Raw genomic sequence first — 16193 nt, forward strand, 5'->3', positions numbered from 1 at the left:
TAAGGAAGGCTCACTGGGAACCAGGGATATCTCCAAGTGGTAATAGACTACAGAAGCCAAGCTGACCATAGTCTGTTAGCACACTTTATTACACCTGCTGGAGCTAAATGAAAAGGAATGCAGTTCAACGATGGCCCTTCACGATGACCATTGTTTGCTTTTGTCCTGTGAAAGTCAACTTCTTCCCTCTGAAGGCTGCTTGATTCCTAGACTGACACTGGAGAGGAAAGCAGTAACTTTGGAAAAGTCACGGTGACACTTCCTAGTAAGAGGACGCTTTGGAGAGCTAAGAATCAGTACAGCAATGCAGGAGAAAGAGGTGACGTGCTCCCCAAAAAGCAGTTTGAGGAAGTAATTATGTGCATCAAAGTTATAGACAACTATCCGTGCCATTTTAACATGGATCAACTTTATTGAGAAATAGTTTACATTTGATACAAAGTATCATTTTAAATGTACCTGGTGAGTTTCATGACATGTACTCCTGTGAATAACTGTCGCCATGCCCAAAAAACTCGCTAGTGGCCGGGCGAGGTGGCTCAAGCCTGTAATCCCAGCATTTTGGGAGGCCGAGATGGGCGGATCACGAGGTCAGGAGATCGAGACCATCCTGGCTAACACGGTGAAACCCCGTCTCTACTAAAAAAATACAAAAAACTAGCCGGGCGCGGTGGCGGTGCCTGTAGTCCCAGCTACTTGGGAGGCTGAGGCAGGAGAATGGCGTGAACCTGGGAGGCGGAGCTTGCAGTGAGTGGAGATCGCGCCACTGCACTGCAGCCTGGGCGACAGAGCGAGACTCTGTCTCAAAACAAAACAAAACAACAACAACAACAACAAAAAACTCACTTGTGATTTTTTTGTAGGCAATTTCCTCTCACCTCCCATCCCCACTAGCACTCATCTCAGTCACTATCAGTGTTTTGTCTTTTCTAGAATTTCACATAAATTGAATCATCAAGCATGCCCTTTTTTGGGTCGGTTGCTTTAGCTCAGCATGTTTTTGAAATTGGTCCATGTTACCGTGTGTGTCAGTAGCGTGTTCGTTTCTATTGCTGAACAGGATCTCATTTTATGAATGTTTCACTATTTGTGATGCATCCTATTTGGGATCCATTCACTTGTTGGTGAACACTGGAATGCCCAGTTTCTGGCTATAACAAATATGGCTTCTATAAGCATTGTGTACGGGTGGTTTTGTGGACATGTGATTTTATTTCACTTGGGTAAAATACCTAGGAGTGGAAAGGCTGGGTTGTGTGGTAGGTGTACATTAATGAGGAATTTCTAGTTTTCCAAAGTGGTTGGACCATTTTTTCTTTGTGCCTTTTTGAAAACACTGTTCATATTATGAAGTCTTATAGGGCAATTAAAAATTTAGGATAAATTTTCTTTTTTTTTCTCTTGAAGGGAAGACTCTGGGCTATAACCACAGACAGACTGGTAACAGGCAGCAGACGTGGCAAAGGTCACAGATCCTCCATATGCTGGACATAATGGTCTTTGCCAAACAGTTGAAAGTCTTGGCCATGAAATGCTGCTTTTCATCACTGAGTAGACACTACTGGAAAAGCAAGCAGGAACCAGAGCTCCAGAGACTTGGGTGCAAACATTACCATGAAAATAGCACAAAGAGTTTGTGTGTTTATTTCGTGTCAAATTTGATGGAAATTTTTCTCATTCAAGAAAAATCCAACTGTCACTACCCTTGCTCATTATTGCAAATTGGCGTAGGAGCCCCCTACACTTTTTACTGTTTTATCTCTAAGTGACAGGTTAAGACCATGCTGCTTTCTGCCTTGCTACACTCCAGCCACTGTTTGTCCTGAGAGATTTCCATGGTCATGTTCTGTTAGTCCAAGGGGTGTTTTTTTACTCCATTTTATTTGGCCTTGCTCAGAGACAAGTGTTGTAATAAATAGCTTGGGAGGCAGCTCACTGGTCACATAGCTCTGATGTGGACTCACCAGAGTTTCTATTGGCAGCCCTGGGTTTTCATCTCTTTAAAACAAGTGGAGAGTACAGTCAGCTCATAAGCTGATGTGGTTCTTCATAGCATTCTTCTGGAAGCACCCAACATCCAGCTTTCAAGGAGATAGTTCATTATCTCTTTCAAAGAATGTTTCACCTAACAGACATTCCTAGCATTTGGTCATTGCTTGTCATCAGTAGAGAAGTTTACTAGGAGAAATGTCAGGATACCCAGCTCTAGAAGTTCTGAAAAGCAGAGGAAGGGCCTGGTGACCTCTTCGGGTCTGTGGTCACGAGACAAAGCTGTAAAGGGTGAATACAAGTCACTTGGTTTGTCCAGGCTCTACCAGTTGTTTGCTGGGTGACAGCCCGTGGAGAATGGTTATAAAGAGTTTGGATTTCCAAGTCAAATACATGTTGATCAAATCCCAACTGGGCCGCTGCCTCCGTTCCTTCATCTCTAATGTAGGAATAATAGCTTATTAATGAGTTGTGAGCATTAAAAGGGACAGTACATGTAAAGCATTTATTATACTGCCTAGAAAAACAGCCCCTCCCTCCTTGTTATATTTGTTTCAATTACCCTAAATATGACATTGCTCAACTAGTGTTGAGCATTTCTAGAGCTAATGTACTGTGCCTCAAAATTTACAGAATTTTTCATCTTTCAGTTCAAGGTTAGACCTCACAGTAGCAGTAGTAAATTACAGTGGTAATAACTTGAAAATATTTTAATTAACAAAATCTACAAAATGTTTGTTGTACCTTGCAGGATGTATAAGAGTTAAAGAGAATAAGTTAAACATTCAACAAGAATCAGTTCCAGGTGATGAGGTGTTGTGAGAGACAGAATGTCGCTGACGGGGAACTTTTCCTTATGGTCAAGATTCAGGAAAAGAAGCAACAAGTGTTAACAGTGAAACAGCAAAAGGACTAACATAACTAATTCCATTTCCGTTTAAGAGGCCTTGACCCATTTCTGCACGTAGGTTAGGATGCTTTTAGAGCACAAAAGCAGCAACCATGTAGTTTTTGAAACTAACTGCGATTAACGCATGTAAACAACCACGTTCTGTTAAAGACTTACAGGAGCAAGCAGGCTTGGCTGCTGTCACATGGGAGACCATTACTCAAAGACAAAGACGTTTCATAAACCTCCCCCAAACCCTTGCTGGCAGCCAGATGTCTGTGGTTGTTGGCCCCCCAGCCTGTCCCCCTTACCTAAACCTAGAAGACCAAAAAAAAAAAAAAAAAAAAAAAAAAAAAAGCCTGCATTTGTCTCCTATGTGTAGAGATCCCATTCTACCTCATCTTAGAGTGAATTGTTTACACAGCTATCTCCCAATAGACTTTCTTGAAAGTGAGTACATACATCTCAATTAATGCCGATTCTATTAAATACATTTTTATTTTGGTTTCTAAGAACTTTCTGTGTTATGCAAACACAAAGGGGTTATGCAAACACAATGAAAGGAAGATCATGACAAAGAATCAGAAAAAGCTTTTTGAAGGAGAACATTTCATACAGTCATAGACAACTTAGGCTAAAAGGGACTTGGATAATAACGGTGATGTCCTAATTTTGCAGATGAGAGGGAGGAACGCACTGATAGCTAGGAGGGAGTGGGTCTGGATCTCAGACTTCCAGGTTTGGTTTCCTTTCCAAGTCTGAATCCTTTCAGGCAGAGACGTGGCAAGCAAACCCAAGGAGATGAAGGAGGCAAAATGGCACAGATGTTTCAAAGCAAAGGGACCATCCAGGAAATGAAGATTACTTTAGTTACCAGGGAAGAAACATGTATATGTCATGGGGGAAGGGAAGAGAAAATGCACGTATGTGGCACAGCCCTATGTGGTGCGGTGATGTGAAGGAAGCTGTATGAAGAGGTTGGTGGGACCCTGAAGAATGAAAGGGCTATGGGTAAGCAGGAAGGAAGGGGAGGAAGATACAGGGTACAGAAGGATGAAAAGCTCATGGTGGTCAAGAAAGTTGTAAATGGTGGTAGATACTATAATGGGTCACACAGATATGCACAAAAGAAAAGGCCAGAACACACAAAGTCTCAAAGGTTAAGCTGTGAAATTTATAATTTTGAATAATACTGAGACATTCAAGATTCTTGAGCTTGAGTGATAGGATAAAAAAGAAACAGTATAAATTGATAGTTATCAAATTTAAGATGACAAAGGTATTTTAAATTTCTACTTTATTCCCAATATAGATCACTGTCATAAAGCTTTCTGATGATCTAAAGCTGGTTAAAAATGAAGACCTTGTATAGGCACATTACTTTAGGACATTAAGCTAAGTGAATTATATTGATCATAATCTGCTAAGACAATATTTTTCTTTAAATAGTCAAACTAATAAGAGATTTCACAGTAACCACATATTAATAGAACTGGAGGATTCTTGCTTTTGCTAAGCCTTGGGAAATGGTTTATAATCATTTGATAAGTTGATGAAGTATTAGCAAGCAAGATGGTAAAAGAAATAAAATATACAATCATTGTATAAAGTTCCAGAAACACTTTATTTAAAAATGGAGTTGTAAATGCATAACAAAATAACATAAGTAATAAATGTAACAAAAATAAATAAGGAGGATAATGTATTCATACAAAATAAAAATAACATAGTAAAAGGCCAAATGTTTATAATTGAACCAAACTGTGTAAACACTTAAACAAGAATGTAAGCAGAGTAGATTCTAATATTTTCCTAAACTCCTTACCTTCTACTTCCATGTGGATATAATCAGTACCCAAATATTAAATAAAAGAGGGAGCAATGCTGATTATTTTGTCCAACTTTTTCTTCAAATGGATTGACCCTGTTTTAATGTTTCGTTTATTCCTTCAAAGCATTTGTATCTTTCCATTTATGTTCTTTAAAACCTTTTTTCAGTCTTCCTTTATTAGAATGGGGAATTTAGCTTTACAAGGAGAATAGTTCATTTACCTTTTTTTTTTTTTGAATTTAAAGAAAAATAGGGGATCCATTGTACTTTTGTTTTTACATCTCTATAAAAAGTTTTTTGCATCTTTATTAATTGATCCAACAATACAGGATTTTAAAAATCCTGTAAAGTCTTGAAGTGTATAGAGTTACTTTGTTTCTTAAAACAAATATAGCACAGGATTATTGTGGAAATATTAAAGACCATTTCATAAAAGTTGCAGTTTAACCTTAATAGACTGATGGGGTCAAGGGGGAAAATCCAGGTCTACTAATAATATTTAACTGAATTAAGATACACTCCAATTATAGTGTTCTGGAAACACAAAGGTAATTACTTTTCTTTTTTTTTTTTTTAAGTTATCCAAATGTCAACTTACTGGAAAGAGAAAAAACAAGTTTAAAGAAGAAATTTTTCATAGGCTTCTTGTTTAGTAGCACAGGCCAAAGGCCTTTGTCGTCGTCGTCGTCTTGCAGGGTCCTTATAAATGTGTAAGACAGACAGGATTTACTATTGAGTCCTACAGGGAAACACACAGAAGCAATTCATTGCTTGGGAGTGAAACTATCAACTAATCTTATGACTACTGGTTCTCCAAGTCCCCTAATGAAGAAAATTTTAACCTCATGATCATTTCAAGAGAATTTTTTTTTCAACTGTCACATATAAACTTGGTAACACAGGACCAATATACATGTTCTGAGTTTTAAAAATATACTCCACCTAAACTATCTGTCTAGTTTAATCTTTCTAGTTATCATTTAACCTAAAATGAGAGACCAAATCTTATTTCCATTAAAAAAATGAAAAAAAGTGCCAAATTGATCTTTTTGAAAGTGGAGTAAAACACTGTGGGGTTAAAACAAATACAGTATTATCAATCTCCTATGTACAAAAAAGACGGTTAGTCCTTATTGATATATAGATATGTCCACCTACCACTCCCAGCAAATCTTAGTGCAAACATAATAGTTAATTTCCGTAAACCCCAAGACAATTTATGTATCAACAAAGTTATATAAATCACATCTATGTTGGAAAATTTTAGGACACAGAGTGACTGTTGTGGAAGGTCTGCTTTACTGTGGAGAGTACTTCTGTCATTGTGTCCAATGGTAATGAGTACTAATATAAATCCTATTATTAAGAAGCAAATAGAATGGTTTAACAAATCTGTACAGATGAAGAAGTCCATTTCAGGGAGCAGCTTGGCACAGGAGACACAGGGGTTCAGAAATGTTGGCTATTTAGTTTGCTTGTAGGTCACAGCATGGCTTAAAAAAAAGAAAAAAGATCTATGAAGGGAAAGGGTGTAATCATAAAATTCAATTTGAAAATCATAAAACCACAAAAGGTGACACTGCCACAATCTGCTTTTTCCTATTTGTGCATCAAGTGGTTATCTAAATGGTTTGAAAGGATTGATATACTACATTGTAAGCCAAAAATAAATAAATAAAATTAAGAAGACAGGGATTCCAAGATTGTAGCTGACCAAGCTGTCTTGTTTTGTGTACGTCAACACTATGCTGCTTCCAATATTCCTAGTCATTCCACAGGTAATGATTTTTCAACACTCAAGAGAAAGTCATTCATGTACTGTAACATCTTCCTCTTCCCCATCGGGGTTGAATCTATTGAAATGTATACTGAAATCAGCCTCAGATTCAGCATTCTCAAATTCAGCTGAGACTGAAATAGCAGCAGGATGAAGAGCCCTAGCTTCTGGTTGGCCAAGTGTTGGTGTCTGACCCGGGCTGCTATGGTTATTCACAGGGCTGGACTTCTGTTTTGGTGGAGATGGCAACATAGCACTGGGAAATCCCATGTTGTTCAGAGCCTCCAAAGTTCCATCAGGATCAATCATAGCGTTGATTGCTAAAGGGAGGGAAAAGGGAATAATTCTAGATGCAGTTACATTCATGTATAAACACTGTTGATGATTTGGATAATACTTAAACTATCAGCGCGTATGTGATCTTAAATGTGGCTAATCTTCCAATATTATATTTAAAACTCCATTCTTAGTTATTCTGTAGTTGTACTGTAAATTACCCAGCCCTGAATACTTTCTCTGGGTCCTTTGATGTGTCACTTATGGGCATTTCAGAGACTTGTAAGTCTGGTATTTGAAGATGTAGAATTCAAGAAAAATCTTGTTGAAATTTGTCTTCATTATTGTGAGAGGATAAAGAAAATACTGAATATGATTTTTAATAAATATCTAAACCCTATTTATCACTCAGATAACTGAGGAATTAGCTGCTAAGTCAGGGTTCAGAGTAACCTCAAGGCTAGAGAGGCCAGAAGAACATCAGCATACTTTGAATACTACCACAGAATATGTCATTTAGCCTGGCCAGAGTGCTAGGGTATCAGCTGTATATACCACTGAGATACAGGGGTTCCCTCAGAGCCTACAGACTAATATCGCAGGGCAGCTTGCAAAGCCAAACAAACTTGCTGCCTGTATGGGAGGAGTCAGTTAAAGATCAGCTTTCAATCCAAAAGATCTTTGGGTTGACATGGAAAGTTCACAGGCTGTGATTTTCAGTTTGGCACTGGGCAGAGTAGGGAGTTGGGAGAAGGAAGTAACACAGATGTAAGAATCATGTCGAAGGTACTTTTAAAAGTATACCCCCAGTCTACCAGCTAAGAAGCACTGTGTTAGCAAGCCGCTTTTACTCATGGGGTGTATCATAACCCTTAGGTATGCTGGGGCTGAATAAAGGTTAAAAATCATTTTGATAGGATCCACATATGTACCTATGATTATTCAATAGATAAAGACTCAGTAGAATCAGCAGTCGACTATGGAACCTGCTTGTTGTGCCACTGGGGACTTCTAGGTCAAGAGATACACAGGCATTAATGTACAATCCAGCTCTGACACAAACCAAACAACGTCCCTTTCACAGTTTAGAGGGCAGTCTCTTTCATTTTCTCCTCTCCTTTCTCTTCTGGTCTCTATGGCCAATATGTACTCATTTCTTGTTAACTAAGCAACTATTATTTCTATTAGAATGTAAGTTTGTTTCAGGTTACATACACCACCAACATAATTTAAGAATTGTCAAATCACACAAATAATGCTAATTAACACAACTTTATTATATATTTTTCACGTATTATTTAATACATAAAAAATGTCAATTAGTTTATGACATCTAGCCTATTGTCAAACCTATGAACTAAAATATGCCCCACATATATCTTTATTATATTTTTAATTTTTACACTGGGCTTAAAAAATTCCTTTTTATGAGTAATGTGAATGTATAGAACTCTATATTTTATGTATGTCATTACATTTAATCAAATAATATGCTAACAATAAGAATATTTTAAGAAATACCACTTAGAAGGCACTTATTCTAAATTAGTAGCTCTTTATACTTAATTCAGTAGTCTATTTACCTTGTAGCTGTTTTTCTACTCTTTTCAGTTCCTGTAAGATAGAAGAAATCTCCTGCAGGGAAAGCAATAACAAAAATTAGCCTCTACTTTAGCTAAATGGTATCCGTTTACAAGCAATGAATTTCACTCTCATTTTATTTGGAACACTTAATATTATCTACATGGTACTTATTACATTAATAGCAACATGATATGAAATAATTATATCTACTAAACAAGATTCAAACTAAAATATTTAAATTACAATGAAATAGAATGATTTTTCAGTGAGATGATTGTAGCAGATGAAAAGTTTAAAGTCATTTACTACTATTTAAGCAAAGTTTTTTTTTTTTTTTTTTTTTTTTTTTGAGACTGAGTCTCACTGTTGCCCAGACTGGAGTGCAATGGTGCAATCTTGGCTCACTGTAACCTCCTCCTCCCAGGTTCAAGTAATTCTCTTGCCTCAGTCCCCCAAGGAGCTGGGATGATAGGCGCCCGCCACAATGCCTGGCTAGTTTTTGTACTTTTAGTAGAGACAGGGTTTTGCCATATTGGCCAGGCTGGTCTTGAACTCCTGACCTCAAGTGATCCACCCTCCTTGGCCTGACAAAGTGCTGGGATTACAGGCGTGAGCCACTCTGCCCGGCCGCAAAGATTTTTAAAAATTCTTATTAATCAACCTTGCAGTGACTATGTAAAAATGCCTTCAAATTATCTTTGTAAAAACATATAAACTGCAACCTCAATATTATAATTGTATTCTGAGCAATGAAAATCTCTACAAATTCTTTTAAAAAGATAAGTATTACATTAAGTAAATGGAAACAACTTATGTCAACTTAATATTTTCAAGTTAAATTTGGTTCTCTTTAAAAATTTCATGTTTCTAATGTTTAATTATTACAAGAAGAATATATACTAGTAAGAAACACAAAAGGCGCCTCCTTCATACCCTCTGCAACTCTGAAACAATCAACATTTTAAACCTGTGAGTCAGTAGAAGCAATACAATTTCCCAAAAGTTTGCATTTATATATTCTTTTGAAAAAGCAAATCAACGAATAGCTCAAAAATAAGGGTATTTTCCTTAAAATAAAACTCTACTAAAATGTTTTAATCTTCAAGAAAAATTACTATACCATGCTTGAGGTTTTCACAATAGGGACTTCACTTTCGGCTCTTAATTTGCTTTCTATGTCATCCCAATTCCGATCTTTGTCTTTAAATAATATTCTATAAATCAAAAAACATAAGCATATAACTTTTTATATTTTAAAAACTTATTACTTTTTTGTTAATGATACCAAAACAACATATCTTTTCAAAGGTACATGAAGAAAAAAAATCCAACCATTGCATAAATTGAGAATTAAAATACTAAGCCAACAATACCAATTAATGAATGTGTATGAGCTCCAATTGAATGCTTATTAATACATGAATACATTTTTTACTGTTTATCTTATCTTTATTGAAAACAAAATATAAAACAAATGTAAAGATGTTATGACCTCAAAACTTTAATATTTATAATTTACAATACAGTAATGCCCTCTTATCTACGGTTTCTCTTTCCAAGGTTTTAGTTAGTGGCAGTCAAGCGTAGTCCGAAACTATTACAGTATTTCGGGAGAGGCAGAGGGAGAGAGAGAAAAAGACCACATTCACATAACTTTTTTTTACAGTATACTCTTATAAATCTTCTATTTTATTATTAGTTACCATGGTTAATCTCTTAATGTGCCTAATTTATAAATTAAACTTTATCATAGGCATGTATGTGTAGGAAAAAACACAGTATATTAGGTTTTAGAACTATCTGTGGTGTCAGGCATCCATTGGGTGTCTTGGAACAACATGTATCACCTGATTATAAGGAGAAACGACTGTGTAACTGTCACTTATAAAAAAAATGCAATTTTGTTCAGAGAGAATATATGAAGTATAGGAATAAGTGAGATAAACAGATTGAATTAGGTATAAACAATTGTGTCTGTAAAGACTTCTTTATATAGGAATAAGCACCTTATTGATCAAGAAAAGTGTGTATATTATTTTAAAGACTGAAAATTGGGAGTACTTACTGTGCTTTTCTTTAAAAATTGTTAATTCGTGTTAGTATATTTGTACATAATAACCTATTAGGAATTAGGATGCTATTCTTTTGATAAAAACAATTGCCAATAAAGATAATTATTCTATCATTACCCTAACATCAAATAACTTATAAAATAAAGGACCACAACATTTTGATGTGCCTTCCAAATGTGGGACATTTTTCTCTCTAATACTTTAGAATCTATCAGACATGATTCAGCAGTTTTAGAAAGATGTAAAATACTAGCTACTTTTTTGGTTTCTTTTAAAATTTCTTCAGTACGTCTGGAAATCTAGTGTAAACACTATAAATCTCATGTAAATTTATTACTACTGGAAGCTGAACAGCATTTAAGCAGTAAACTAAGTGAATATTTGTGCTGGTATTTCTTCAAAGATCAACGTACCAGACTTACCTTATGTAAAATCACGAAATTCATTAACATCACATCGAGTCTGGAACATTTGCTTAACGTGACAATGGGTCTAGAATCTGGTATAAGAATATTCTTATTGCCTACTTATTAAATTTTCTAAACTCAAAAAAAATAAACACCCTTGCCAGCCATCTTTTCTAAACTATTACGTTCTTACAAAAGAGTCCTTGCAGCATTAGGACTGATGGAGAATAAGGAAATAATGACTATTTCATGGACCAACTTAGAACTTTAATGGACTTACACAATAAAGAAAGTCTCTGTTTAGCCACACAGTGCTAAAAATTCAGTGAATTTTTCCAGAGGATGGCTACTGAGTATAGTGTTTGTGGATCTAAAACTGGTAAACCATAGACATTTCACCTTTGGTGAAAATGGGTTAGAATAGTTACCTATGGTCCCTGAAAAAAAAATGCGCCACTGAAGAAATAAAAGGTTTATTTTAAAATACAGTTTGTTGGCCAGGCACAGTGGCTCATGCCTGTAATCCTAGCACTTTAGGAAGGCAAACTGGGTGGATCACTTGCTGCCAGGAGTTCAAGACCAGCCTGCGCAACATGGCGAGACCTCGTCTCTATAAAAAATACAAAAAAATTAGCCAGGTGTGGCGCAGATGCCTGTAGTCCTAGCTTCTAAGAAGGCTGAGGTGGGAGGATCACTTGTGCCCAGGGAGGTCAAGGCTGCACTGAGTGAGTGAGCTGTGATCATGTCACTGTACTCTAGCCCGTCTCAGAAAAAAAACAAAAACAAAAAACAACAAAAAAACAAAACACAAAAAACAATTTGTAAATATAATGGTACAGATCTAAGAAGTCAAACTTGCCTTTTTTTTTTTTTTTTTTTTTTTTTTTGAGACGGAGTCTCGCTTTGTCCCCCAGGCTGGAGTGCAGTGGGTGTGATCTCGGCTCACTGCAAGCTCCGCCTCCCGGGTTCACGCCATTCTCCTGCCTCAGCCTCCTGAGTAGCTGGGACTACAGGCGCCGCCACCTCGCCCGGCTAATTTTTTGTATTTTTAGTAGAGATGGGGTTTCACCGTGGTCTCGATCTCCTGACCTTGTGATCCGCCTGCCTCGGCCTCCCAAAGTGCTGGGATTACAGGCGTGAGCCACCGTGCCCGGCCCAAACTCGCCATTTTGACATTATGAAATAAACTTTAATGTAATATTTAAATACTAGAGAATCAGAAAATTAGACCAAGAAATTAGTTTAGACCAGGCTATAATGATCAGAACTTGTTTTTGTTCAAAGGTCCTTATCAGTTTTAAACTGAAAAATCATAGCTTTCAAAGTCATATTCAGATTACATTATGGATTTAAAATAAGCTAAACTTCAGCATGAAAATACATAAAATTCCAAAGCTCATTTCATTCAATAATTTAAGAATTAAGTTAGGATACTTTTTGATAAAGCCATTGGTTTTAGGGAAAGAAACAAACAGAAGTCTCAGGCTCCTATCCTACGAGCCAGAACCAATTCTCTAGTACTAGCCATTAAAACATGCAAACGCCGAGTTGTGCATTGATGGCCTACCAATGCAAGGCCGAGCGACACAACCTAAGGGTTGCGAATTGATGGCCTACCAATGCAAAGCTGTGTGACACAACCTAAGGGGGTCATTTTCACATGGAATGCGATGAGAATGCTGTACATACAACAGGAGTTCCTATATAAATATTTAACAATTGATTCAGCAGACAGTGTTCATACAATGTAAATATGCGTGCCTCTAGGATGAACCCCAGTAGACATCTGAGGTTATAACTCCTGACACAAAGCTTAAAGACCAGTTGATGCTCAAACTACCCTGGCACTTTTCATGCAGACGGCCCAGGTCTCTACCCCTTAGGTTTGGTTATCACAACTCAGGTCTACCTTTGAACAATATCTTCTTCCCAAAGCCTTCTCTAATCATCCTAGGTGAAAGTGATCCTTTCTTTGCCTTTATATCTCTAACTGAGCACTAATCTGTTTTATGCTATCTTGTACAATAGTTGATTTTATATGCACCTCACCTTGCCAATTATACTGGAAACGCTTTAATAATAGAAATGGTTTTATCCTCATTACCTTCCATAAAACCTGCCATAGTGTCCAAACTCAACGCTCAAACTGAAGGCAATTCCAATACATTAAACATTCTGTATTTATGTATAACTTTATTGAGGCATTTTTCTGCATCTTTTTTTAAACTTCATAAATTCTGTCACTTTCTGAGACAATACAGTTTATCAATCCATCAGCAATGTGTTCTTTGTTTTCAATTTTAGTTCAATGTCAAAGCTATAAAAAATATTTTTCTTTGGGGGAAGACTACAGAATGTAGGAAAGCTGCTCTGTGGTAAGGAAGAGAATGGTACAGGGCAGGTAATCTGTGAACATCTGCTGAATAAATGAATGAGTGGTTAAGAATCCAGTTATCAGGGACGACGACCTATACTTCAGCAGGTAGGATGAAAAAAACATGGTGTACTTGTTTATAGGTGAGGAGACTCCAGGGTTTTCCAGTTACAAGCCACATGACCATACAAGACTCTCATAATTTTTTTATGGGTAACACTGGTGTATCAAGAGGACCCATATTGGATATATTAGCTTCCTAAGGTTTATAATGATAAAATCCAAACTACTTAACAAATTCTGCCAAAACAGATTCATCCTCATCTCTCTAGTGTCATCTCTCACCATACTCTGGCCCTTTCACTTCACGTAATTTTTGACTAACTCCTCTCCTCATCATTCAGGACTTAAACTGCATGGCAATTTCTCTAAGAGCCCTTCTCTGAATTTCCAAAGTGCCCTTGCTATGGGCTTCCATAGTAACCATCATGTATTTCCCTTAACACACTGAACTGTAATTACCTGTTTACCTGCCTTCTACACTAAAATGTGAGGACATCAAAAACAGTGCTAGACAAATAACATATAATCAAAAATCATTCAATGAATGAATGAGTCTGGAGACTTTATTCCCACATAATATGATCTTAACCAATGTTTATTTCATTTATTTATTTCTTTGGTTAATAATCCTTCCATAATGCCCCAGGTCTAGAAAATAATTTTAGTGGAACTAAAATAAAAATGATAACAATTATATATTACATTTAACTACAATGAATGCTTGAGCCAAATCTGAGGCATGAACCATGGTATTAATAAGCAGCTGTGTGATTGAGGCCTACAGATTTGTTTATTCATGTGTAATAACTAATAAGTTTAAAATTTTTTTTCCCTACAAATTTCAGTTAGGCTTTACCCCAGGGAATGGTGGACTTCATTTGTCTCTGGTCATAGGATATATTAGCAAATCATAGGTGAATGAGTTGCACAGTGAAGGAGATTCTTTTACTTGTGAAAGAAGTAAACCTGGGAATGATGGAGTCACAAGGGGAAAACATGTACTATATCTTACATAAGACAATAATAGGGTGCTAATTACTTAATCACTGAGTGTGAGTAAAAGAAAAACAATGGACTCATTTATAAGCCCTATCAGGATTTATAAAATGTGGTATTTATAAACAGCATGCAACTACTTTAATTTCTCTAAAATCAGTTATAACCCTTAAAATTTCTTAGTTAATAAGGTTCCAGTTTATACCTGAAATTAATATTGTTCTTATACTTTTTATCTCATCAATATAAGCAGTGATTTTAGTATTAAGAAAAAGTTAATGCAGGTAATTGGGCTTCAAGTGGAAACAGAAAATGTAAGTAGTAAAATACAGGGAAAATCAAGTGAAATAATGAAATTAAGTCAAATCGTGTTGATAGCAGAAATAGCTAACTTAATACAAGCTGATTGGTTTACATGGTATAGAATGTAAATTCCATGAGAACAGGGGTCTTTGTTTTGTCAATGTCTAATTATAAAGTGACTAGAATGTACTTAATACTTATTTGTTAATAAGTAAATATTAAAATATTATTCTGTAAAAATTAAGTCTGTTTAAAATTCATAAGAATATATAGGATTTGATAAAGGTAAATTCTCTTCAAAAAAAAACAATGGATAGGTATGTAATGGCAGTCATTAAAAACACTTTCGACATTATTTATATGTACAAGGTACTCCTTACGAAAAGCCAAACATTAAATGTTCTATTGCTTTTTTTTTGAGATAGGGTCTTGCTCTGTTGCCCTGGCTGCGGTGCACTGGCACGATCACAGCTCACTGTAACTCTGAACTCATGAGCTCCAGTGATCCTTCCATTTCAGCCTCTCAAGTAGCTGGGACTATAGGCATGTGCCACCATGCCCAACCAATTTTTTTTTTTTTTTTCATCTCACTATATTGCCCAGGTTGGTCTCCAAGTCCTAGGCTCAAGTGATCCATCTGCCTTGGTCTCCCAAAGTGCTAGGATTACCAAGCATGAGCCACTGCACCCAGACTCAGCTGTTTTTTCACTAGGCAGCATGCCTCATATTCCAATCAAATATGGAGGGGTCTGTCAATACATTTCACTCATACTCTTTGGGAAAAGTAAAGATCTAATTAAGAGGAAAGATCAAGGTACAAAAGCAAATAAAATATGATCATATTTGTATAAACCTTTGAGAAATGAACCCAGAGTGGGGAAACACACCACTATTAGATATAATATACATTTTTTCTGGAAGATTTATATTTTTTAACCATGTTCATGTATTACTTTTGCTAAAAAGACACACATTTTAAAATAAATAGAAAAACGGGACAAGACAGTGCAGAGTACATTATTTTTAACATAAGGAATTTTAAATTAATATTCTTTTAGGAGGCAATAAAGTGAAGAGAAGTTCTCGTACACCTTTAAGATTTTTTTTTTTTTTTTTTGAGACAGAGTCTTGCTCTGTTGCCCAGGCTGGAGTGTAGTGGTATGATCTCGGCTCACTGCAAGCTCTGCCTCCCGGGTTCATGCCATTCTCCTGCCTCAGCATCCTGAGTAGCTGGGACTACAGGTGCCTGCCACCATGCCCAGCTAATTTTTTTGTATTTTTAGTAGAGACAGGGTTTCACCATGTGAGCCAGGATGGTCTCCATCTCCTGACCTCGTGATCCGCCCACCTTGGCCTCCCAAAGTTCTGGGATTATAGGTGTGAGCCACCACGCCCGGCCACCTTTAAGACATTTTTAAGATACAGGCTCAAGATAACTTAAAACACATTGTTTTAAGCTAAACAGACTGTTTTTAAGAATACTTTAAGTTTTAAATGGTGTTTTTGAAATTATTTTTGAAAAAATTTAATGGCTTCTTGGTACTTATCAAACGCTGATAAAATATATTATTTCAATATATAAGCAATATAGAATTATATTTGTGTGGAATATTACAATTCACAAACCATGTT

General features: G+C 36.3%; 1 protein-coding gene across 14 annotated transcripts in view; it reads right to left on the bottom strand.

Annotated features, from left to right (window-relative positions):
• Positions 1–4483: 4483 nt before the first annotated feature.
• Positions 4484–16193, bottom strand: part of CEP170 (centrosomal protein 170) — a 129066-nt gene continuing 117356 nt past the window's right edge. For 13 of the 14 annotated variants that reach the window (XM_050771371.1, XM_050771361.1, XM_050771353.1 and 10 more), the window contains 3 exons: positions 9467–9560; positions 8346–8397; positions 4484–6806 (listed from right to left, as the gene is read on the bottom strand). In XM_050771371.1, coding sequence (XP_050627328.1) covers positions 6517–6806; positions 8346–8397; positions 9467–9560 — 436 coding nt within the window. In that variant the 3' untranslated portion in view covers positions 4484–6516. The remainder of the gene's footprint in view (positions 6807–8345; positions 8398–9466; positions 9561–16193) is intronic. The other variant, XM_050771314.1, reaches the window with a different exon arrangement.

Source organism: Macaca thibetana, chromosome 1 (assembly GCF_024542745.1).
Source record: "Macaca thibetana thibetana isolate TM-01 chromosome 1, ASM2454274v1, whole genome shotgun sequence".
In the NCBI taxonomy this organism is placed as follows: Eukaryota; Metazoa; Chordata; class Mammalia; order Primates; family Cercopithecidae; genus Macaca; species Macaca thibetana.